This window comes from Pecten maximus, chromosome 8 (genome assembly GCF_902652985.1).
Source record: "Pecten maximus chromosome 8, xPecMax1.1, whole genome shotgun sequence".
Classification (NCBI taxonomy): Eukaryota; Metazoa; Mollusca; class Bivalvia; order Pectinida; family Pectinidae; genus Pecten; species Pecten maximus.
This window is the reverse complement of record NC_047022.1, coordinates 22,231,928-22,257,985: the sequence shown is the minus strand read 5'-3', so window position 1 is coordinate 22,257,985 and position 26,058 is coordinate 22,231,928. Positions and strand designations below refer to the sequence as shown.

General features: G+C 36.1%; 1 protein-coding gene across 1 annotated transcript; it reads right to left on the bottom strand.

Annotated features, from left to right (window-relative positions):
• Window positions 1-5,489: 5,489 nt before the first annotated feature.
• LOC117332787 (beta-1,3-glucosyltransferase-like) lies at window positions 5,490-25,972 on the bottom strand. Its single transcript, XM_033891819.1, has 14 exons — window positions 25,921-25,972; window positions 25,611-25,670; window positions 23,877-23,992; window positions 23,076-23,158; window positions 21,822-21,930; window positions 19,845-19,981; window positions 19,376-19,439; window positions 13,681-13,800; window positions 11,149-11,218; window positions 10,045-10,158; window positions 9,023-9,125; window positions 8,719-8,844; window positions 8,313-8,460; window positions 5,490-6,987 (listed from the first exon to the last, which is right to left on the bottom strand). The coding sequence occupies exons 1-14, from the start codon at window positions 25,970-25,972 to the stop codon at window positions 6,736-6,738; spliced, it is 1,554 nt and encodes a 517-aa protein (XP_033747710.1). The 3' UTR covers window positions 5,490-6,735.
• Between the last annotated feature and the right edge of the window lie 86 nt (window positions 25,973-26,058).

Genomic DNA, 26,058 nt, shown 5'->3' with positions numbered 1-26,058 from the left:
GGATAGCATATGATGGGCCTCCCAGATGCTGTTCAGTGAGGTAACCACCAGCTACTTACTAGAAGAAACTATGTCTCAAAATGAACCCGGTTGTCCTTGGGGTTAAAACCAAGCAAAAACAGAAATGAGTCTGACATATGTTGTTCAGTGAGGTAGCCACCAGCTACTACAAGGAAACTCTCAAAATGAACCATGCCTGTTCACAGAGTAATAAACCCAGCAAACAAACAGATTTATTATGAACATTTACCAGTGATTCTAATATATAGAATTATAATAAAAAAAACAACTTCAACAATTATTATATAACACAACAAACTTTATATGATAAATTGACAATATTTTACATAAGTATGCAAGATATAATCACTCCCATTTTACCAGAAGCAACATGGACACAAAAAACATGGGTCTTTCCATAAGTATTCGGAAATTTCACCCCAAGCTACAACATAATGGGATTTTTCTCTTATAATAACTAATACCACTTACTAAAACTGCAAATGATAAAATGCATGTATTTTCCAGATGATTTACAAATTGTAAAGATCAGAAAAAAAACAAAGTTATACAAAAATATATACAGCGATAAATGATGCATCCATGATGCTATTTTAGTTGTAGACTGTACTTGATAGATTAATAATACCTTGGAGTTCCCTATTGATGTCTTACAGAGATAGGGATGGCAGACTACATTTTCGTTAACATTTGAAATAGTTCCGTTTTTTCCTTTGAAATAGTTCCGTTTTTCCTATGACTAAAAGTACAAATTGACCACTATAGCAGGATGATTTACATGTGTTATTAGCTCACCTGCACAAAGGGCAAATGAGCTTCTAAGAGGCCAGGGACTTGATATTAAGCGCGTAGCATGCTGGGGTGAAGGGCTACCAAGTTTGTTCAAATGAATGACCTTGAACAACATTCAAGGTCACATCAGTCAAATAGGCTAAAATCTTAAAACAACTTCTCAGTAACCAATATTGGGTCTGTAGCATGCTGGGGTGAAGGGCTACCAAGTTTGTTCAAATGAATGATCTTGACCTACATTCAAGGGTCAAACTTGACCTACATTCATGGGTCAAATAGGCCAAAATCTTCAAATAATTTCTTCTCAATAGCCAAGAGACTCTGAGAATATATATCAAAACATATAAACAATTTCCATGATGAGGAAAACGATCCATTATTATAGTATTATTGCTCTTACTGGATTTTCCTATTCACAAATTTGAAGATAGACATAAATATTATTTGAATGTTCACAAAATTTCAGTGCCATTCACTGCAACTCATCAATTAAAAGACAAGAATTCCAAGAAAGTGGATGTGTTGCCTGGGACGAAAGTTGGGTGATTACAAGTTATTCCACAGAAACAGATTTTCTATTTATAGCAACAGTAACCTTAACCTTTGGGCCAGTAAACATACAACCTCAAACAAGCACTTTCGGTAAGGAAGATTGACCCGAGGGAACTTCATTTATCACAAAGAACCGATTTTCTATTTTTAGTAACAGTGACCTTGACCTTTGACCTTCAGACCTGAAAAGCAATTCCAAGCAAGCACTGTAAGTTTGATTTTGATCAGCTCAAGGGAAATTGAGTTATTGCATGGCAACATCTGTGCAGACGCCGCCGACATAGTGCATATATCGCCTGCAAAAATATATCGCCTGCTTTTTGCAGGCGACACAAAAAAGGATAAGATTTTAATTATTGCATGGTAATATCTTAGGAACAACAAATTCAATTTTACAATTCAAAGGAGATAAGTTCAAAAATCAGACTTCCAAAACTAAGGCATTCTGTCATATAAACATGCAAAGCTAAGAAGTGATGTAAAAACAGTATAATTCTATCTATTTAATATACAATGCTATTGTATCGTAAAAGACTGATGTACATGCACATAGACAAAAACAATCTAGTCTTTGTAATTCATTTTCAACCAAAAATGATTGTACTATCAAATTTTCATACTGGCATAATTGATCATGTTTAAATTAAAATTTACATCAGAGAATTTTTTATATGAAAAGAACTACAATTATAATGTAATTTTTAAAAAGCATCTGAGATCGCCTTTTTCAATTTTTCACATATTTCATTTAATTTTCCTTTCTGGAAAATATAGCATAGTCTGAATAGTGGATTAAAAGGACACAAAATGACAATAATAACAAAACTACACATCAGATACAAAATGGCAGGCTTGTGTATCATTAGATTTGCATAACAAATTAATATTGCTATAAAACAAAATGCACAGTAATGCTTCAAATGAAATCTTCCTAACCTGTAGTTATTGTCAACTCTCCAAATGTTTTGAGAAAGGCTTACCTTTTAGTATTATTTATCACTTCAAAATTCCGACAAGTAAACTAGACAGCAGCTCAAAATTTTGCTTTAAGATAGTTTGTCAAAAGGAAATATACATACACTAAAGTCTTGTTATAAAATAGTATGTCTACAGACCTGTAATTACTCATTTTGTTTTTGTTTTATTTTGATCTGAAATGGTATTTTCCAATGTACCATACTTATCCTCAAATAAGCCCACTCCACTAGTGTAAAAGTTCAGGTAGCGCTTACTTGTGAACCACTTTGAGCTTACTTTCATTTTCAAATTGAAGATTATGCAAAAATGAAGAAGGAGGCTCATTTGTGGGCATTGGGTTATTTGAAGTTTAAACGGTATTGACAATCAGATTTATATCTCCTTAACAATACTTCAGGGTGCATGCACTCCAATACCCATTACTTAGTCATATTTTAATTAAATTAGCATAACCTTGGGCCACTAATGCATACATATTGTTGTTTCTTAATACTCTAACAAGTTGCATATTCCCATGTCATTTTCGTTGTTCCAGATGTTTTTTCTACCGCCTACAGTAGGGTCTCTTGCATTTGTTGTTACATGTAAATGTAAAAATTCAGAATTATTGTGAAATATAGACTTGATAGAGAAACACTCCAGATTCAACTTTTGATACATACAGGAAAAGATATTTGAGTTATTAAAAGTATCTGATAGAAACTCTTTGGTTAGGTACTAACATGTACATTTATGATAAAAGTAGTCACAATTTAAAAAAAAAAAAAAAGAAGTAATATCTGGATGGATTACAACTTTTGTAAATTGAAACACATGTGGACGAAATTTAGAATATTTCTATCAAAATAAAATTGAATCAACTGAATGGTATCATGACATGTCAAGAATGCATATAGAAAATGACTTCAGAACAAATATGTAATAAATGTTTTATGTAATAAATGGAAGGTTTCAGATCAATTACAACGGTTTTCATGTAATAAATGGAAGGTTTCAGATCAAATACAACAGTTTTCATGTAATAAATGGAAGGTTTCAGATCAAATACAACAGTTTTCATGAAATAAATGGAAGGTTTCAGATCAAATACAACAGTTTTCATGTAATAAATGGAAGGTTTCAGCAAAGTGACTGAATTGCTGACAGCTGTAGATTTATCTCTAGGGTATCTATTCTATACAGGCCTAAAAATGGTTACCTGTTATACATTATACATTACCTAAACAAATTATTTTGATTACGTGTAGCCACCAGCTACTACATAATAACCGCCATAGCCACTACTACATAATGGCCACCATCTATCATATGTTAGCCACCAGCTAATAAATGTTAATCACCAGCTACTACATAATAACCACCATAGCCACTACTACATAATGGCCACCATCTACTATATCTCGGCTACCAGCTGCTAAAATTTAGCCACCAGCTACTACATGTTAGCCACCAGCTAATACATGTTAGCCATCTTCCAATGAATGTTAGCCACCAGCTACTACATGTAGCCACCAACTGCTACATAGAGACTCCACACCAACACCCTGTCTGTTCACTTGATTTACCTTTCATGTATTATTGTATTATTTTGATCTTCTCTCATTCTAAATAAACTGCCACAATATCCAGTCACTAAAGAAGACAATATAATAATCTTCACATCCAATAAAATTCATAATTATGCAAACAATTAACAATAATTTTAAAATCAAAATAACAATGAAATGATCCATATACAATACAAACATCAGCAGAATTACTTGTATATGCTTATCTCCCCTTCTAAGTTAAGGTGATGTTAGAGTTGACTTTTATTTTCAAACTTCATAAAACATGCATGTATACAATATAAACTGTTTAATGAAATTATTTATCAAAAAGAGCAAAAATTACCTAAAACATGAGAGAATGAGTTTGATTTTCAATTACTGATTATAAAAGCAAATACTGACAGACAAATAAAGTTTATTTTGGACCAGGACTCCCCCCACACAAAAAGATTCTTGGACCATGATTCCCCAAATCCTAGACGTTTCTAGGAGCAGGACTCCCCACATCCTTAAAGTTTTTTTAACCAGAATATTTCACGATTGAAAATGAACCCTCCCCAAACCCTTAAAGTACCTCGGACCAGGATATTACAAGCTTAATGAACCCTCCCCAAACCCTTTAAGTACCTCAGACAGGGATATTACAAGCTTAATGAACCCTCCCCAAACCCTTTAAGTACCTCAGACAGGGATATTATAAGGTTAATGAACCCTCCCCAAACCCTTAAAGTACCTCGGACTGGGATATTACAAGGTTAATGAACCCTCCCCAAACCCTTAGAGTACCTCGGACCAGGATATTACAAGGTTAATGAACCCTCCCCAAACCCTTAAAGTACCTCAGACAGGGATATTATAAGGTTAATGAACCCTCCCCAAACCCTTAAAGTACCTCGGACCGGGATATTACAAGGTTAATGAACCCTCCCCAAACCCTTAAAGTACCTCAGACCGGGATATTATAAGGTTAATGAACCCTCTCCAAACCCTTAAAGTACCTTAGACTGGGATATTACAAGGTTAATGAACCCTCCCCAAACCCTTAAAGTACCTCAGACCGGGATATTATAAGGTTAATGAACCCTCTCCAAACCCTTAAAGTACCTTAGACTGGGATATTACAAGATTAATGAACCCTCCCCACCACTCTTTTAAAAGTCACTTTAAAATAACACAGGACTTTATCAGATGATCTCAGATGAGTGCCAAACAAATGTAACAAATTATCCACTCATAACATTATAAATGACATGAATTTGAGCATTAATTTGTATCTTCTATGTTCATCTTGATATACACATACTGCAAGAAATTCACCTGAATATATGAATATTATAGACTACAATGACAATTTGATATATAAAACATCACAGCTTGTACACTACAATGATAACAGGATTAACCCAATATCATAGCTCATTATATTAATGATGACTGCATGGATACAGGCAAATCAAATATCAGAGCTCACTACACACTACAATGCCCAGATATATCCAATATCAGAGCTCACTTAACACTACAATGATGACTGGATATATCCAATATCAGAGCTCACTACACACTACAATGATGACTGCATATATCCAATATCAGAGCTCACTTAACACTACAATGATGACTGGATATATCCAATATCAGAGCTCACTTAACACTACAATGATGACCAGATATATCCAATATCAGATTTCACTACCCACACCAATGATCACCGGATATATCCAATATCAGAGCTCACTTAACACTACAATGATCACCGGATATATCCAATATCAGAGCTCACTTAACACTACAATGATGACTGGATATATCCAATATCAGAGCTCACTTAACACTACAATGATGACCGGATATATCCAATATCATATCTCACTACCCACTACAATGATGACTGGATATATCCAATATCAGAGCTCACTTAACACTACAATGATGACCGGATATATCCAATATCATAGCTCACTACCCACACTACAATGATGACTGGATATATCCAATATAAGAGCTCACTACCCACTACAATGATGACCGGATATATCCAATATCAGATCTCACTACCCACTACAATGATGACTGGATATATCCAATATCAGAGCTCACTACACACTACAATGATGACCGGATATATCCAATATCAGATCTCACTACCCACACCAATGATCACCGGATATATCCAATATCATAGCTCACTACCCACTACAACGATGACCGGAAATATCCAATATCATAGCTCACTACCCACTACAACGATGACCGGATATATCCAATATCAGAGCTCACTACCAACTACAACGATGACTAGATAATCTAATATCGGATCTCACTAAACACTGCAATGATGTCCGGATATATCTCATATTGAGCTGACTACCCACTGCAATGATCACCGGATATATCCAATATCAGAGCTCACTTAACACTACAATGATGACTAGATAATCCAATATCATAGCTCACTACCCACACTACAATGATGTCCGGATATATCCAATATAAGATCTCACTACCAACTACAACGATGACCGGATATATCCAATATAAGATCTCACTACCAACTACAACAATGACCGGATATATCCAATATCAGATCTCACTACCCACTACAATGATATATGCTAGATAATTGTTCTTTAAACACTAACTTGATTGCTGCATAAATAAATAGTTCTCAAAAAAGTCACTCACAAAACATTTCTTACAAATCATGAAATAGAAAAAACATTTCCAGTAAGACTCGTAAACTGAAAAAGTACCTTAACCAGATCCAAGATCACATGTTAAGTACATTGGGACGTCCTTAAAATTTAAATAGTAGTTAACATATGGCTAAAGAGAAATGTTATCATAACTCCTCCTTCGGACTGCTTGTATCATCCTTTATATTGGATAGAGACAGATCTACATTTTTATCTCCCATGTTTTCTGAGTTTTTAGTGTCGGCCATTTCTTCCTCCTCAGTCTCAGGTTGGTCAATAGACTCGTCAGCAGCAATAAGATCTTGATAGGTCTGGATCGGGTCATTCATCCAGTGTTTGTGAAATGATATAGCTGTTCTGGCAGACAGGAATTCTGGACTGTAGTCAACTGGTCGTGCCTTAATTCAGATAAAATGTTATTTACAATTATTGAGAAATCTTAGGTAGGAGGCAGGATGATCAAAGAACTATTAAGAATTAATACCATATTTATCCCATAAAGAACCCAGGGGGCAAAAATATCAGACTCTTTGCCAGGAAGTGGACTTATATGATAACATTACCTTGCAAATTTGTATCAACTGTAATAGACAAGGCAGAGATATTTCCCATAGAAAACTGTACTATACTATTTTTTAAGCAAATATGGTCATGGTCAAAGGTCAAGTAGAGGTCACAGTAGCCTCAACTCAAAACTTGACACACCACCTTTTATCTTTTACCTATTATACAAGTATGGTGACTTTAGGGGAATTTAGGTATGACAGGATGGATGGAACCCATTTGTATATCCCTCGCCAACTTTGTATGGCAGGGGATAAAAATATCTTGTCTATAATAATTATGTACCTATACTACAAACAACAAGGATGGATAGTATTGCAACAGCAATACAAAGTCCCCTGCCTGACCTAGGAGTGCATATGTTCATTTCCCATTTTTTAAACTGTTATACTGATCATGTATACCAAGTTTCGTTAAAATCGGAGTAGTACTTTAGGAGGAGTTGTCTGGACAAGCCTCAACCAATGAGGAGCCGGCAGCCATTTTGAAAAATGGTTTTTTGAAAAAAAAAATGTGGGATGCACAACTACATGATATACTGATAAGGCATACCAAGTTTCATTAAAATCGGAGTAGTACTTTAAGAGGAGTTGTCCGGACAAACCTCAACCAATGAGAAGCCGGCAGCCATTTTGAAAAATGTTTTTTTGAAAAAAAAAATGTGGGATGCACAACTACATGATATACTGATAAGGCATACCAAGTTTCATTAAAATCGGAGTAGTACTTTAAGAGGAGTTGTCCGGCCATTTTGAAAAATGTTTTTTTCGAAAAAAAAATATGGGATGCACAACTGCATGTTATTCTGATAATGTATACCAAGTTTCATTAAAATTGGAGTAGTACTTTAGGAGGAGTTGTCCGGGCATGTTATACTGATCATGTATACCAATTTTCGGACGGAGGGTAAACCTAAAGTCCCCCCGTTTTTCAAACGGCAGGGGACTAATAAGCCTAAGTTTTGTTGCACAGGAGCTTAATACATTCCTATGACTCAGAATGAAATATTTTACCCTGGGTCAAACCCCCAGATCACTTTTCAAACCCCTGTGCTTTGTTGGTCAGTGAGACCACAGATGTTTCCCTATCCTTCCTCTCTCACAATCTGAAAGCAAAGATTATACCTTTAATAAGGCTTGTAGCAAGGAAGGTGTTTTACCTGATGGAAGTATGGGCTGTGTACCAGGGGTAGACCAATCGCCTTGAAGGTGCGGCCAAGGATCATGTCGTCAGGTGCGTCATTGGAAGGACAATCTGCACGGTGAGTCAGCACTATGACATCTATAGCTTCTTTACTGAACACCATCCTAAAAACAAAGAGTAAATCACACAGATGGTCAGAAAGATGGACTGAGAGAGAGACATATGTAGGGGAAGGCATTATGGATCATACCACTTCAGGCGAGGGGGGAATAAGACAATGATTTACTTACCCTCCTCCCCCTGTGATGGATCATACCACTTCAGGCGAGGGGGGGAATAAGACAATGATTTACTTACCCTCCTCCCCATGTGATGGATCATACCACTTCAGGCGAGGGGGGATAAGACAATGGTTTACTTACCCTCCTCCCCCTGTGATGTAAGTGTAACCATGGTCATTCTTGGTCACCATGTAGCCATATTTCTCCCCCATGTGAATAGGGAAGTTGGAGTCATAACAGGCCAATAGCTTCCTCAGTCTTTTCAGGCTGAAACGATAATCAGGAATGAATTAATTTGGAGGAATATTTTATGTTTTTTTTCAGTTGTATGGCAATTAGTTTCTATTATTTCTACCTGGGCACTACCAATATTATTATTATATATCCCCTGTACTATGTCAGTATGTCTATAAAGTGAAAATCATTCCAGACATTATATACTCACTTTATAATTGTGTCATCATCCACGATGATGAACCAGGGAATCTGTGATATCTTTGGGTGAGACTGCAGCCTCTTAATGATGGCCATAGTCTTCCCACAATGTCCTGTAATACAGCCAACAACGAAGATTTAAAATACATCAAGTAATTCATAACTATTGTTCTATATCCTACCTCAAGTAACTACCCCTTTCTGTGTTGGGAATCCCCAGGTTGACGGGGATTGTCCCGGGTACCTACCCCGTTCTGTGTTGGGAATCCCCAGGTTGACGGTGGGTATTGTCCTGGGTACATACCCCTTTCTGTGTTGGGAACCCCCAGGTTGACGGTGGGTATTGTCCCGGGTACCTACCCCGTTCTGTGTTGGGAACCCCCAGGTTGACGGTGGATATTGTCCTGGGTACATACCCCTTTCTGTGTTAGGAACCCCCAGGTTGACGGTGGGGATTGTCCCAGGTACCTACCCCTTTCTGTGTTGGGAACCCCTAGGTTGACGGTGGGGATTGTCCCGGGTACCTACCCCTTTCTGTGTTGGGAATCCCAAGGTTGACAGTGGGGATTGTCCCAGGTACCTACCCCTTTCTGTGTTGGGAACCCCTAGGTTGACGGTGGGGATTGTCCCGGGTACCTACCCCTTTCTGTGTTGGGAACCCCAAGGTTGACGGTGGGGATTGTCCTGGGTACCTACCCCTTTCTGTGTTGGGAACCCCAAGGTTGACGGTGGAAATTGTCCTGGTTACCTACCCCTTTCTGTGTTGGGAACCCCCAGGTTGACGGTGGGTATTGTCCCGGGTACCTACCCCTTTCTGTGTTGGGAACCCTCAGGTTGACGGTGGGTATTGTCCTGGTTACCTACCCCTTTCTGTGTTGGGAACCCCTAGGTTGACGGTGGGTATTGTCCTGGTTACCTACCCCTTTCTGTGTTGGGAACCCCCAGGTTGACGGTGGGTATTGTCCCGGGTACCTACCCCTTTCTGTGTTGGGAACCCCTAGGTTGACGGTGGGTATTGTCCTGGTTACCTACCCCTTTCTGTGTTGGGAACCCCCAGGTTGACGGTGGGGATTGTCCTGTCCTCCACATCACTGTAGTACTCCACATTTTTAGCCGTATTTCCCCAGGTCTTTCTTACAACAGGAACTAAAATAAAAGAAATATAACACATGTATTATGTCATGGTTATATCCCGAGTGTCACCTTACAGGTCAAATTTTCTGATCAGAAGAAGTAGGATTAAACTATTCCATTAGTATCCTGAAAGTTCTAACTGTGAAGATTTCAGTTTTTCTAGTGAAGAATCAAAAGGAATTGAAGAAAAAGGTACTATAAATCAACTAACTTTGCATGATTAAAATTGACGAAAATTTAAAGTTTCCATTTCTATATTAGGTTTTTTATGACTGTCAATCACAAAATTAAATCATCGCAAAAAAGTTAGGTAAGAAATCACAGAATTAAGACGCCTTGAAAAATAAGCTGGTTTACAGTAAGTTTGTAAAAGCTTCCGTACATTATTCCAAATGATGAGGTAAATATACAGATATCTGATCTACATTTTAACCAAAATATTAAATTCACAAGTACAAATTTCAGAAAGTTGAATATTTTTTGGAATAACTTACGAGTCTGGATATAAACCATTGTACACATAAATGTAAGTCTATTAATGTCATAACTCGTGTATTCTAAACAAGTTAAGTTTTGTTGATCTCAATATTTGAAGGATCCTGCATGATCGGAATGAAACAGATAAAAGTTTGGTGGTGAAAGGATAGCAGATTTGGACTGTGTCAAGATGACCTTGGCTTGATTCTGATCATATTGGATGTAAAATGTCAACTGCCCAATAGATAATACATTTTCACTGTTCAGTTTTCCCCAACATAACATAAACTAATATTAATATTAAATATTGCTGCAAAAATAAGCTGATAAAACTTGTTTTACAGTTATTGCAAAGGTGAAGGTCTTAAAATAAAACATGAAAGAGATCATGTAATATAATAAAAATTGTTATTTCAAAGAGTCTGGGTATTTCACATTGTGACATAACACAATTATATAACAAGTGGGTTTGGCATACTGGAAACTTTTAGCAGTAATGAGGAGGAATAAATCAATTTAACTTACTTCGTTCCTTGTGATATTTGGCGCATGTTTTCACTGCTACAAAAAGGTCCTCCTCAGGTATTTCAGGACCCTGCAACAAACATCAATCAACACATCAAAAACTCTTCAATTGATATATTGATGATCGATAAGACAGCGTAAAAATGAACAATGTGTATCCCCAGTCTCAGGTGGGCAGTAAACAAAGGGTGTATTACAAACAATCTGTATCCCCAGTCTCTGGTGGACGGTAAACAAAGGGTGTATTACAAACAATCTGTATCCCCAGTCTCAAGTGGACGGTAAACAAAGGGTGTATTACAAACAATCTGTATCCCCAGTCTCAGGTGGACGGTAAACAAAGGGTGTATTAAAAACAATCTGTATCCCCAGTCTCAGGTGGACGGTAAACAAAGGGTGTATTACAAACAATCTGTATCCCCAGTCTCAGGTGGGCGGTAAACAAAGGGTGTATTACAAACAATCTGTATCCCCAGTCTCAGGTGGACGGTAAACAAAGGGTGTATTACAAACAATCTGTATCCCCAGTCTCAGGTGAAACATTGGTAAACAAAGGGTGTATTACAAACAATCTGTATCCCCAGTCTCAGGTGGACGGTAAACAAAGGGTGTATTACAAACAATCTGTATCCCCAGTCTCAGGTGGAACATTTGTAAACAAAGGGTGTATTACAAACAATCTGTATCCCCAGTCTCAGGTGGACGGTAAACAAAGGGTGTATTACAAACAATCTGTATCCCCAGTCTCAGGTGAACCATTGGTAAACAAAGGGTGTATTACAAACAATCTGTATCCCCAGTCTCAGGTGGACGGTAAACAAAGGGTGTATTACAAACAATCTGTATCCCCAGTCTCAGGTGGAACATTGGTAAACAAAGGGTGTATTACAAACAATCTGTATCCCCAGTCTCAGGTGGACGGTAAACAAAGGGTGTATTACAAACAATCTGTATCCCCAGTCTAAGGTGGACGGTAAACAAAGGGTGTATTACAAACAATCTGTATCCCCAGTCTCAGGTGGCTGGTAAACCAAAGGGTGTATTACAAACAATCTGTATCCCCAGTCTCAGGTGGACGGTAAACAAAGGGTGTATTACAAACAATCTGTATCCCCAGTCTCAGGTGGACGGTAAACAAAGGGTGTATTACAAACAATCTGTATCCCCAGTCTCAGGTGGACGGTAAACAAAGGGTGTATTACAAACAATCTGTATCCCCAGTCTCAGGTGGGCGGTAAACAAAGGGTGTATTACAAACAATCTGTATCCCCAGTCTCAGGTGGACGGTAAACAAAGGGTGTATTACAAACAATCTGTATCCCCAGTCTCAGGTGGACGGTAAACAAAGAGTGTATTACAAACAATCTGTATCCCCAGTCTCAGGTGGACGGTAAACAAAGGGTGTATTACAAGCAATCTGTATCCCCAGTCTCAGGTGGACGGTAAACAAAGGGTGTATTACAAACAATCTGTATCCCCAGTCTCAGGTGGACGGTAAACAAAGGGTGTATTACAAACAATCTGTATCCCCAGTCTCAGGTGGACGGTAAACAAAGGGTGTATTACAAACAATCTGTATCCCCAGTCTCAGGTGGAACATTGGTAAACAAAGGGTGTATTACAAACAATCTGTATCCCCAGTCTCAGGTGGACGGTAAACAAAGGGTGTATTACAAACAATCTGTATCCCCAGTCTCAGGTGGACGGTAAACAAAGGGTGTATTAAAAACAATCTGTATCCCCAGTCTCAGGTGGACGGTAAACAAAGAGTGTATTACAAACAATCTGTATCCCCAGTCTCAGGTGGACGGTAAACAAAGGGTGTATTACAAGCAATCTGTATCCCCAGTCTCAGGTGGACGGTAAACAAAGGGTGTATTACAAACAATCTGTATCCCCAGTCTGAGGTGGACTGTAAACAAAGGGTGTATTACAAACAATCTGTATCCCCAGTCTCAGGTGGACGGTAAACAAAGGGTGTATTACAAACAATCTGTATCCCCAGTCTCAGGTGGACGGTAAACAAAGGGTGTATTACAAACAATCTATATCCCCAGTCTCAGGTGGAACATTGGTAAACAAAGGGTCGTAACTCTGAAAAAGTAACTACGAAGGACAAGATATCGTATGACAATCCACCATCCCTAGAGGTACACTATATTGTTGTTTTTGAGTGGGCTCTATTGTTTGCTTTTATCAAGTATAGCATAGGATCATGAAAAAAAAAAATCTTTTGGTAAAATTTCGAAAAGTAAAAAATAGCACATTTTGAAGCATGTACTTAATACGTACTGTATTAAAAAGGAAATATGTTTAATCTCTTAGCTTATTACAAAATAAATATGGAAACCAAAGTCAGATGTTGATAAATTAGTGAGGATACATTTGGAATGCCTCAACTGATTAGCAGCGGTCATCTTTTCTGACAGGCACTTAAATGGGACGAAGTGTTGTGAATGTATACAGAATACGTGTATTTCTAATTTCATGGTATAACATCATGATGTAAACATATAATATATTTGTACTTACACAGTCTGGGAACTTCATTGGATACCAGGAAGCACATTTCTGTGACTTCTTCACCAGACAGATTTCTGTGACAGGGGTCAAGGTCACATTGAAGGCATCACTGTAGATATACCTGGCCAGCTATTAAACAAAGGATACAGAAACACCAAATTCAATACAAATGCTTTTAGCATGTTACTAAATTGTACTAAGGTTAGTAAATTACACTAAGGTTACTAAATTATACTATGGGTTTGGTTTGGTTTATTTTGTTTAACGTCCTATTAACAGCTAAGGTCATTTAAGGACGGCCTCCCGTGCGTGCGACATGCATGCGTGAAGTGAGTGCGTATGTGTGTTTTGGGAGGCTGCAGTTTGTTCGTGTTAAGTCTCCTTTTGATAGGCTGGAACTTTTGCCGATTTATAGTGCTACCTCACTGAAGCATACTGCCAAAGACACCCAGCAGCACACCCCACCCGGTCACATTATACTGACAACGGGCAAACCAGTCGTTCCACACCTAATATGCTGAGCGCTAAGCAGGAGTAGCAACTACCATTTTTAAAGACTCTGGTATGTCTCGGCCAGGGGACAGAACCCAAAGCCTTCCTCACAGGAGCGAACGCTCAACTAAAGGCCAAAAATGAGGCATTGTCAAGGGAGACATCAGGAAGAATAAAGTTGTTCAGAAAGAAGACTATGGGCACTAAATTATACTAAGGTTACTAAATTATACTAAGGTTACTAAATTATACTAAGGTTACTAAATTAAACTTATTAATTATAGTAATTTTACTAAATTGTACTGATTTACTAAATCATACTAATTTTACTTAATTATACTTATTTAAAATTATCGTAAGGTTACTAAATTATACTAAGGTTACTAAATTATACTAAGGTTACTAAATTATACTAATGTTACTAAATTATCGTAAGGTTACTAAATTATACTAATGTTACTAAATTATCGTAAGGTTACTAAATTATACTAATGTTACTAAATTATCGTAAGGTTACTAAATTATACTAATGTTACTAAATTATACTAAGGGTACTAAATTATACTAATGTTACTAAATTATACTAATGTTACTAAATCATACTAACGTTACTGAATTATAATTCGTTCTACATTAATCAGTATGACAATATATATGCATGCATAAACCATTATATTGATACACCTATAATATGCCCCTTATCAATAAATACTGTAAGTGCAAATTCATCAAGATGTATCCAATCCTTGATCCCTTCCCAGTGTTAGTGCAAATACACGAGATGCCCGTGATAAACCACATGGTATTTTTGGCATGATAAGTCACATGGTACTTTCTGCGAACTTTTGCACTTTTTTTGGTGATTTTACCTTGTATTTTTCATAGTTTCCCACTAAAATCATTCATATTATAATTTGATATCGGCCATAATCCTTTCCTGAAAACACCTCTGGGAGATCAAGGATTTTTTTTCTGATAAAGATATTGGCTTATGAATAAATATCACAGTTACATATAGGGGATTTGATACCAGTATTTTATAGCGCACACATGCTTTAAAAACTACATGTTACATTAATTTATACAACATGTTTAATGCTAAATTAATCGCCAATGTTTCTATGTTTGGATTAACATCATATTAAAATTCATCTTTATATGACCTGTATTCTTGTTAAGACAGAAAGCTGCAAACAAAGCACATTTTAAATATGCTGTGTTTTCCCCTTAATACACTGTGTTTTCCATTTAATACACTGTTTTCCCCTTAATACGCTGTGTTTTCCCTTTAATACACGGTGTTTTCCCCTTAATACACTGTGTTTTCCCTTTAATACACTGTGTTTTCCCTTTAATACACTGTGTTTTCCCCTTAATACGCTGTGTTTTCCCCTTAATACGCTGTGTTTTCCCTTTAATATGCTGTGTTTTCCCTTTAATACACTGTGTTTTCCCTTTAATACACTGTGTTTTCCCTTTAATATGCTGTGTTTTCCCTTTAATACACTGTGTTTTCCCTTTAATACACTGTGTTTTCCCTTTAATACACAGTGTTTTCCCCTTAATACGCTGTGTTTTCCCCTTAATACGCTGTGTTTTCCCTTTAATATGCTGTGTTTTCCCTTTAATACACTGTGTTTTCCCTTTAATACACTGTGTTTTCCGTTTAATATGCTGTGTTTTCCCTTTAATACGCTGTGTTTTCCCTTTAATATGCTGTGTTTTCCCTTTAATACGCTGTGTTTTCCCTTTAATACGCTGTGTTTTCCCTTTAATACACTGTGTTTTCCCTTTAATATACTGTGTTTTCCCTTTAATATACTGTGTTTTTCCCTTAATACGCTGTGTTTTCCCTTTAATACACTGTGTTTTCCCTTTAATACACGGTGTTTTCCCTTTAATACACTGTGTTTTCCCTTTAATACACTGTGTTTTCCCTTTAATACACTGTTTTTTCCCTTTAATACACTGTGTTTTCCCTTTAATACACGGTGTTTTCCCCTTAATACGCTGTGTTTTCCCCTTAATACGCTGTGTTTTCCCTTTAATATGCTGTGTTTTCCCTTTTATACGCTGTGTTTTCCCTTTAATACGCTGTGTTTTCCCTTTAATATGCTGTGTTTTCCCTTTAATACACTGTGTTTTCCCTTTAATACACTGTGTTTTCCCTTTACTACACAGTGTTTTCCCTTTAATACACGGTGTTTTCCCTTTAATACACGGTGTTTTCCCTTTAATACACTGTGTTTTCCCTTTAATACGCCGTGTTTTCCCTTTAATACGCTGTGTTTTCCCTTTAATACACTGTGTTTTCCCTTTAATACGCTGTGTTTTCCCTTTAATACGCTGTGTTTTCCCTTTAATACACTGTGTTTTCCCTTTAATACGCTGTGTTTTCCCTTTAATACACTGTGTTTTCCCTTTACTACACTGTGTTTTCCCTTTAATACGCTGTGTTTTCCCTTTAATACGCTGTGTTTTCCCTTTAATACACTGTGTTTTCCCTTTAATACGCCGTGTTTTCCCTTTAATACGCTGTGTTTTCCCTTTAATACACTGTGTTTTCCCTTTAATACGCCGTGTTTTCCCTTTAATACGCTGTGTTTTCCCTTTAATACGCTGTGTTTTCCCTTTAATACACTGTGTTTTCCCTTTAATACGCCGTGTTTTCCCTTTAATACGCTGTGTTTTCCCTTTAATACACTGTGTTTTCCCTTTAATACGCCGTGTTTTCCCTTTAATACGCTGTGTTTTCCCTTTAATACACTGTGTTTTCCCTTTAATACGCTGTGTTTTCCCTTTAATACACTGTGTTTTCCCTTTACTACACTGTGTTTTCCCTTTAATACGCTGTGTTTTCCCTTTAATACACTGTGTTTTCCCTTTAATATACTGTGTTTTCCCTTTAATATACTGTGTTTTCCCTTTAATATGCTGTGTTTTCCCTTTAATACACTGTGTTTTCCGTTTAATATGCTGTGTTTTCCCTTTAATACGCTGTGTTTTCCCTTTAATATGCTGTGTTTTCCCTTTAATACGCTGTGTTTTCCCTTTAATACGCTGTGTTTTCCCTTTAATACACTGTGTTTTCCCTTTAATATACTGTGTTTTCCCTTTAATATACTGTGTTTTTCCCTTAATACGCTGTGTTTTCCCTTTAATACGCTGTGTTTTCCCTTTAATACACTGTGTTTTCCCTTTAATACGCTGTGTTTTCCCTTTAATACGCTGTGTTTTCCCTTTAATACACTGTGTTTTCCCTTTAATACGCTGTGTTTTCCCTTTAATACACTGTGTTTTCCCTTTACTACACTGTGTTTTCCCTTTAATACGCTGTGTTTTCCCTTTAATACGCTGTGTTTTCCCTTTAATACACTGTGTTTTCCCTTTAATACGCCGTGTTTTCCCTTTAATACGCTGTGTTTTCCCTTTAATACACTGTGTTTTCCCTTTAATACGCCGTGTTTTCCCTTTAATACGCTGTGTTTTCCCTTTAATACGCTGTGTTTTCCCTTTAATACACTGTGTTTTCCCTTTAATACGCCGTGTTTTCCCTTTAATACGCTGTGTTTTCCCTTTAATACACTGTGTTTTCCCTTTAATACGCCGTGTTTTCCCTTTAATACGCTGTGTTTTCCCTTTAATACACTGTGTTTTCCCTTTAATACGCTGTGTTTTCCCTTTAATACACTGTGTTTTCCCTTTACTACACTGTGTTTTCCCTTTAATACGCTGTGTTTTCCCTTTAATACACTGTGTTTTCCCTTTAATATACTGTGTTTTCCCTTTAATATACTGTGTTTTTCCCTTAATACGCTGTGTTTTCCCTTTAATACGCTGTGTTTTCCCTTTAATACACTGTGTTTTCCCTTTAATACACGGTATTTTCCCCTTAATACGCTGTGTTTTCCCTTTAATATGCTGTGTTTTCCCTTTAATACACTGTGTTTTCCCTTTAATACACTGTGTTTTCCCTTTAATACACTGTGTTTTCCCTTTAATACACGGTGTTTTCCCCTTAATACGCTGTGTTTTCCCCTTAATACGCTGTGTTTTCCCTTTAATATGCTGTGTTTTCCCTTTTATACGCTGTGTTTTCCCTTTAATATACTGTGTTTTTCCCTTAATACGCTGTGTTTTCCCTTTAATACACTGTGTTTTCCCTTTACTACACTGTGTTTTCCCTTTACTACACTGTGTTTTCCCTTTAATACACTGTGTTTTCCCTTTACTACACTGTGTTTTCCCTTTAATACGCTGTGTTTTCCCTTTAATACGCGGTGTTTTCCCTTTAATACACAGTGTTTTCCCTTTAATACACTGTGTTTTCCCTTTAATACACTGTGTTTTCCATTCAATACACTGTGTTTTCCCTTTAATACACGGTGTTTTCCCTTTAATACACTGTGTTTTCCCTTTACTACACTGTGTTTTCCCTTTACTACACTGTGTTTTCCCTTTAATACACTGTGTTTTCCCTTTACTACACTGTGTTTTCCCTTTAATATGCCGTGTTTTCCCTTTAATACGCCGTGTTTTCCTTAGAGATACAAACACCTGTCATATAGCATTTCCTTGATGACTGTTTCTTCCTTCATTATGTCAAAATGATTTTGTGGAAATTTTCCTGAATGTCAAATACAAGTTTATGAAGAACGTCAGTCTTATAAAAGTGTACAGTCAGCTGTCAAAATGCATTTTTGTCCCAATAATGTTATACTGTTATCAGTCTGAGGGAATGCTGGTGTTTTATCCATTTCGCCCTTCTTTAAATGTCAAAACGGGGTCATAAAGATAACGCAGCTGGTCCCTCCCTAATTAGTCTCTGTTAATTAACTCGCATTCCCTCTTAATCCGCGGTGGCCGAGTGGTTAAGGTGTCTCGACACGTTAACACTAGCCCTCCACCTCTGGGTTGCGAGCTCGAAACCTATGTGGGGCAGTTGCCAGGTACTGACTGTAGGCCGGTGGTTTTCTCCGGGTACTACGGCTTTCCTCCACCTCCAAACCTGGCACGTCCTTAAATGACCCTGTCTGTTAATAGGACGTTAAAAACAAAAAAACAAAACCTTCTAATCCAGGTGGATCCTTTGATAAAGGGCAGCAACTCTTTGTGAAGGAGATTAAATGTTGCATTTTCAAAAATGGTAATTCCACTCTCAATTGAAGTGTTAATACATGTGTGAGTCAGTACTATTGCTGTAAAATCTTACCTCGTGTTTGGGATCAATTGTGAAATCTGCCTTGAAGTCTTTATCAGGCCACCGTTTACCCATCCTACAATGGATTGTACAACAGACACACTATGTATTAGCACCTTTTAATACAAATCGAGAATTAGATTCAGTAGAGCCAAAATAAATGGATATTAAAAACTTTCAATACAATCCTTCTAGGTCATCTCAGTGGTTACATACCATGAACTTGAAATATCTAAACAGTTCAGTCTACACACAGGAAATATAATAGTTGAAAATATAGATAAATCTATATAAAGTAGATTTATATTCTTTTTGGAACCATCCCCATTTCTTTAAATATTATCTTAAGCTTTCATTCCATCATTCTATCAATATCCTTTCTTATGGTGTCTTTTTCTTTTTTCATTTATTTTTCAGTTTCCTTTCCTCATCCTTTTTATTCTATTTCATTAATGTTTTCAACCACAAAAAAAACTCTTACTTGGCTAGAAGTGGTTGGCTAAGCACAAATCCAGCTCCCCAATCTGCATATGCAAATTTGCTAGGGTTGTCATGGAAGGCATAATGATGTATGATGGTAGGTGATTGGTCCCTGAGAGGGTGACCAAGGTAAAGATCCTGTCAATCATTGAAGGATGGTTATGATGTCAGAATTTGAACATTTGCATGTGATCAAAAAAATATAAATCAAATATTAAATTATCAATTATAACTTATTTTACGGTAACAATACATAACCCTGTCATGATTTATAAACAATGTCATGAATAGTGACCTTGAACTTTGTTCTCAAACCACATCACATGTTACAGACACTAAAGTACAGTTAAACTGTTAGTGTGATGTTACGGTGTGATGTTAGGGTGTGATGTTATAGTGTGATGTTAGGGTGTGATGTTATGGTGTGATGTTATAGTGTGATGTTAGGGTGTGATGTTAGGGTGGGATGTTATGGTGTGATGTTACGGTGTGATGTTATAGTGTGATGTTAGGGTGTGATGTTATGTTGTGATGTTATGGTGTGATGTTATGGTGTGATGTTATGGTGTGATGTTATAGTGTGATGTTATGGTGTGATGTTATAGTGTGATGTTATAGTGTGATGTTATAGTGTGATGTTATGGTGTGATGTTATGGTGTGATGTTATAGTGTGATGTTATGGTGTGATGTTATGGTGTGATGTTATAGTGTGATGTTATGGTGTGATGTTATAGTGTGATGTTATAGTGTGATGTTATGGTGTGATGTTATAGTGTGATGTTATGGTGTGATGTTATGGTGTGATGTTAGGGTGTGATGTAATGGTGTGATGTTATGGGTGTGATGTTATGGTGTGATGTTATGGTGTGATGTTATGGTGTGCTGTTAGGGTGTGATGTTATGGTGTGATGTACGGTGTGATGTTATGGTGTGATGTTAGGTGTGTTGATGTCTGGTGTGCTGTTCTGGTGTGCTGTTTGGTGTGTGTTAGGGGTGTGTCTGTTTGGTGTGATGTTCTGGTGTGCTGTTGGGTGTGATGTTCTGGTGTGATGTATGTGTGATGTTCTGGTGTGCTGTTAGGGTGTGATGTTCTGGTGTGATGTATGGTGTGTGTTTGGTGTGTGTTATGGTGTGCTTTGGGTGTGATGTTAGGGTGTGTGTTGGTGTGATTGTTCTGGTGTGCTGTTGTGGTGTTGTTCGGGGTGTGCTGGTGTGATGTTAGGGTGTGTGATGTTCTGGTGTGATGTTATCGGTGTGATGTTCCGGTGTGTTTGGTGTGGTGTTATGGTGTGTGATTATGGTGTGATGTTACGGTGTGATGTTATGGTGTGATGTTATGGTGTGATGTTACGGTGTGATGTTACGGTGTGATGTTATGGTGTGAATATATGAACTTAAACTGTCCAGAAGTTGATGAGATATCTTGTAAATTCACTTTTTATATCAAAAGTAGCAAAGTGTACTCTTTGATATCTAACCTTGACAGATGATGTCCAAATCTTATCAGGAGTAGACTCTGCTGATGTGATGTTATTGTTTGAACATGAGCTACAACTTTCTAGGGTTTAAGGTATATATGATGATGTACATATGTATCTTAATGTGCACAAGCTTTTTAAATTTGAAAGGGTCAAGTGTGACCTTTGACCTTGACAAATGACCACTAAAATCTAAACATGCGTAGAGTTTTATGCTGTGATGCTATGGTGTGAATGATATCGCTAGTGCATAATATTTTCATTTTAAAAGTGGTCAAGCAAGGCCTTTGACCTTAACCTTGACCGATTACTACCAAAACCTAATCAGGTGTGTGATGTTATGGTGTGAATATGGACTAAATCTGTCCAGGGGTTTGTGAGATATCTGGTACACAATCTTATCCCAGATGTCCAGATGTACCGATCAACAGATAACTATATAAAGGCCACTTGTATTGAGAAAATGTCAGACCTTTTCAATCATCAAGTCAATACTGACCTTGGAGTGATCAAACCTCTGAAGGACCTTGAGCAGTCTGTGTACATCAAATCTTGTTTCCTCCTCACACACAAATAACCAGGCAGCATCAGCATAGTCTTTAGCAAATCTATATCCAGTAAAAGTCCCATTAAAAATATATACCAAATTGCCATTAATAATGATGTTAAATGTTAATAGAAGTAATTATTGAGCTGCCATAACACTGTCATCAGTATTTAGACATTATTTATTCAGTTTAATAAATTCTATAATCTTGCAATTACACAAGTGTACGATAATGATACAATGTACATCCACATATATTTGTGTGAAAATATGGGAAAACTGTCAAATTAATTATAAAGAATTATGACTGGGATGGTATATTTCCCATTACCCAAATAATCAGATGACATCATGTATTTATTAGGATCAAATATCAACTCAGCAGCCAGAAAACAGAATCAACTATCTGAAAGAGTGCATGTGTGATATCAGCTGCTTACCTTCCAGATTTGATTTTAACAGATCATTGGTCAAGTTTGACATTTTTTTAAACTTAAGGAGGGAATTTAGTGATCAGAGAGGGAAGTACACAAATTATCTCCCCTTCAATTTATTTTACTTGACAATAGAGTGTCCCAGCAATATGTGTGTCAGGTAAAAAATATTTCTCAACCACTTTCTCCCCCATAAGAATTCTTGAAAATTGGCAAGTACAAGAGTAAAAGAAAAGTAAATATTCACCAAACCTTAACTTCTATATATCTGTTTCGTATACCAGGCAATTTTAACATTTTTTTCAAGTCTAAATGTCATCAATTAAATAACACAAATAGCAAAATGGCTGTTATTCCTAAAAGTGTTTAAAACATTTCATATTTTCATCTCGTCATAAATGCTTAGAAATAGTTCAATGTATTTTTTTAGAAAAACATATTGTTCTCTTTCAATAAAATAAAACTCTAGGTGAATAAATTATAAAGTGATAGATTAGATAACTGGATCAGCTTTAAAAAGAGAAAATATTGTCCACTATTGTCCACTATTTAAACTAGTGACAGAGGTAGTACAGAGAACTATACGAAGGCCAGTTATCCTCTTAGTCTTATTGTCAATATTTCTATTATCAATTTTAGAAAATTATGTTAAAAGCTGTTTAAGATATCAAAAATTAAATCTGCCCCATCCATGATCCTGAAAGGTTAAAGTTTACAATAAAATACTGAAGATCTCCATGGAGACGGAAACAACACATGAGTCGGTACTTACGTTGGGAGGAGAGGGAAAACATTCCAAGCCCCTAAAACACTTCTATGTTTCTTATGAATGAATATCAACTTGGGTTTGTCATCCTGAAACAGATAGAAAGTTCAAAATGTTTAAAGAATAAACATTATAAAAAGAACAAACTTAAAGGATACTTATTTTTTAATCTTGTTCATATTCGACAAATATAATGAGTTTAATCAAAGTCTGTTCAAAATAAAAACAAATGTATAAATGGAACACTATAGCCCCTTCATTGCGAGGAGATGTTAATTAGTAAACACTAATCCTCATCAGAATATCAATTATTTATGTTTCATTGTTGGTTGATTTAAATATTAAGATTCAAGTGGGTTTTTTTAATTTCTACTTTCACACAATTTTTGAAAAAAATATTAGAATTGAAATAGGCCGAATTGTTACATATAAGTAATTCATTTGATAAAAGAAAACAGATTTTATTAAGGGGTTGTGATGCATACTATAACAAATTATATTATCATGTCAGAGGTGTAAAACAAATTTGAATTACTAGCCCAGGGCTAGTGGACACAAACAATCCACTAGTCTAAACTAAAAATCTAATATTGTAAAAAAAATGTTGGGGAAAAAAAACAAAAAATTACCAATTTAGTAAACAACATATTCAGCAAGGCTCCTTTAGCATACATTTTTACAAGCTATGATAATCATTGTGATAACAGGAGGTCTTGCATGATCAATTTGGCACAAATGACTCTATATTATTCCCGACATAAGCCTTATGTCCTTGTTAAAAGTTACAAACAAAATGTCTTTACTTACTTCAGCCAGTTCCTGAACCTGAGATTCAAAATCTTGCTTAAATACTTCAGCTCTTTTTTCATGGTATGGATTTTTTTGACTCAAAGCTATGAATACAATATCTTTCAGTTGTATACCTGCAAGAAACACGATACAAATATAATAAGTTGATTAAGTAAAGGTATAATTATATTTGTACAATTAAATAACATTCAAATCAACGTTAAAATGTTTTAAATGTAATAGTTCTCTGAAACCTGGACATATGACATTATTATATATTATATCATGAAAATGTAGGGAATATGATCATGAGTTGTCACAATGTCTTCAGCATACCTCTACAAGTTTTTTTTTGTTGAATTTGTTTTTTGGTTTTTTTTTTCTTTTCATTTTTCTTTTCTTTTTTTTTGGGGGGGGGGGGGGGATGAGGGGGCTGGGTTAATTAAAATGTACAGTGATTTTTTTTAATAGCAAGTGATAATGTCAACTGGACAGGCAAATTTAATGAAGTGCTTGGCATTATCAGCCCATAACTGCTAACTGAAAAGCAGTTCCATGCTTAAATAAGGTACACTACTACATTCCTTCATCTTCAAAGAAACATTCATTAATGATGGACACCATCCAAGTACATATAGTCCATCCCTCCTGTGGGACTCCATCCGTATACACTGTATATCCATTTATCCCCTGGGGAAATTATTGACATGCATCCCTTAATAACAGATACTTGTATTTTGATAAAGCATCTCATATAATTAGCTGTCTGGACAGATATATATGTCTACTGGTAGGTCAATATGCCTAACCTTTTTTTATTAAGAGAGAAAAAAGTTAACTTAAAAAAAATCTGTCATCAATTTGTAACATGATTATGTAATGCAAAACTGACTTCACACATTCACATTTTGTGTTCCTTAAGTGTGTAATTTAAATATTTGCTATTTACTCAGTCAGATTAAAATTAAATACAAATATTAACTTGTCTGCTTTCAATGTCGTAATTTGAGATACAAAGCAGGTTGTCAATTGACAATATTACGGCAGCTCATCACTGCTTTTCAGCAGTTTATTTTTCTATAGTGCAACTGCTATCATGTTACATGTATATATATATGCCACCTTAAATAAAGCTTCTAAGTTGACTCTTGAATAAAGTTTGTATGCATTTTGTCAACTGATACAATTTAAACATATCTGTCTAAAAATACTTGGATTCTGATATACTACTGCTTTCTTTTTCATGTAACACTGGTTCTGTATGAATGTTTAGCCAGTAGATATACAGTAACATCCTAAAAATACTCCAAACCAATACATTTATGAAATAGTAAAATTAATCATTATGTAATATTAATGATACTGCATAGGTTTTTTTTTTTCAATTTATACACAAACAGCAATATTGTTACATTGTGATGCCATATCAAAGACAAAGTAAATATGCCCAGTGGTGTATGATACAACTTTTCCTGATGTAACTGGAACCAAATTAGTTTTATGCTTGGCTCTGAATCATACATAATTAACACCAGACAGGCCTTGTTGTAGGCGTCACAGCTAAATCAATGCACAAACACTCAAAACTCTTATGAGGGGAAATTTCTCTTTTGAATGCATTCTTTGGAATTTTCGTGCACATTGACGCAAATGATACTAATTATAAACAATGAAAAATATATCAATTGTTACTCGGCATTGTTTTTGGTATTGCAAAAAATAATGTCAAATCTATATAATGTATAGGCCTACCTGAATTTGATTCTCCTTTGCTTTCAGTATTCTGTTTCTTTCCTGACACAAATGAAATTCCTGTAAAATGAAATAGAAAATCTATATCTTAATCATCATTAATTCAGAAAGCACCTGCTGCTGCTGAAGACAATACTTAATGGGAGATAACTCAATTTGTGGGGAAAAAAATCCAGCAATATGTTCATTGTTGTACTGGTGGGTTATGCAGACTAGAAATACATTATGTAAATGTGCGGCTACATTATTAAATATATATACTGATGAAGTTTACTTTTCGATAATTAAGTGATAACGCAATCGCTTTTACCTGCTATAACTGCAAGTAATAGTGCCAGCCGGTGTATTCCATGCACGTCCATGTTTACAAATGTCAAATATTGTCTAATTGAAAACTTTAATTTGATTGGACGACGTCAAAATTCGTCCAATCAGAAACTCTGTTACA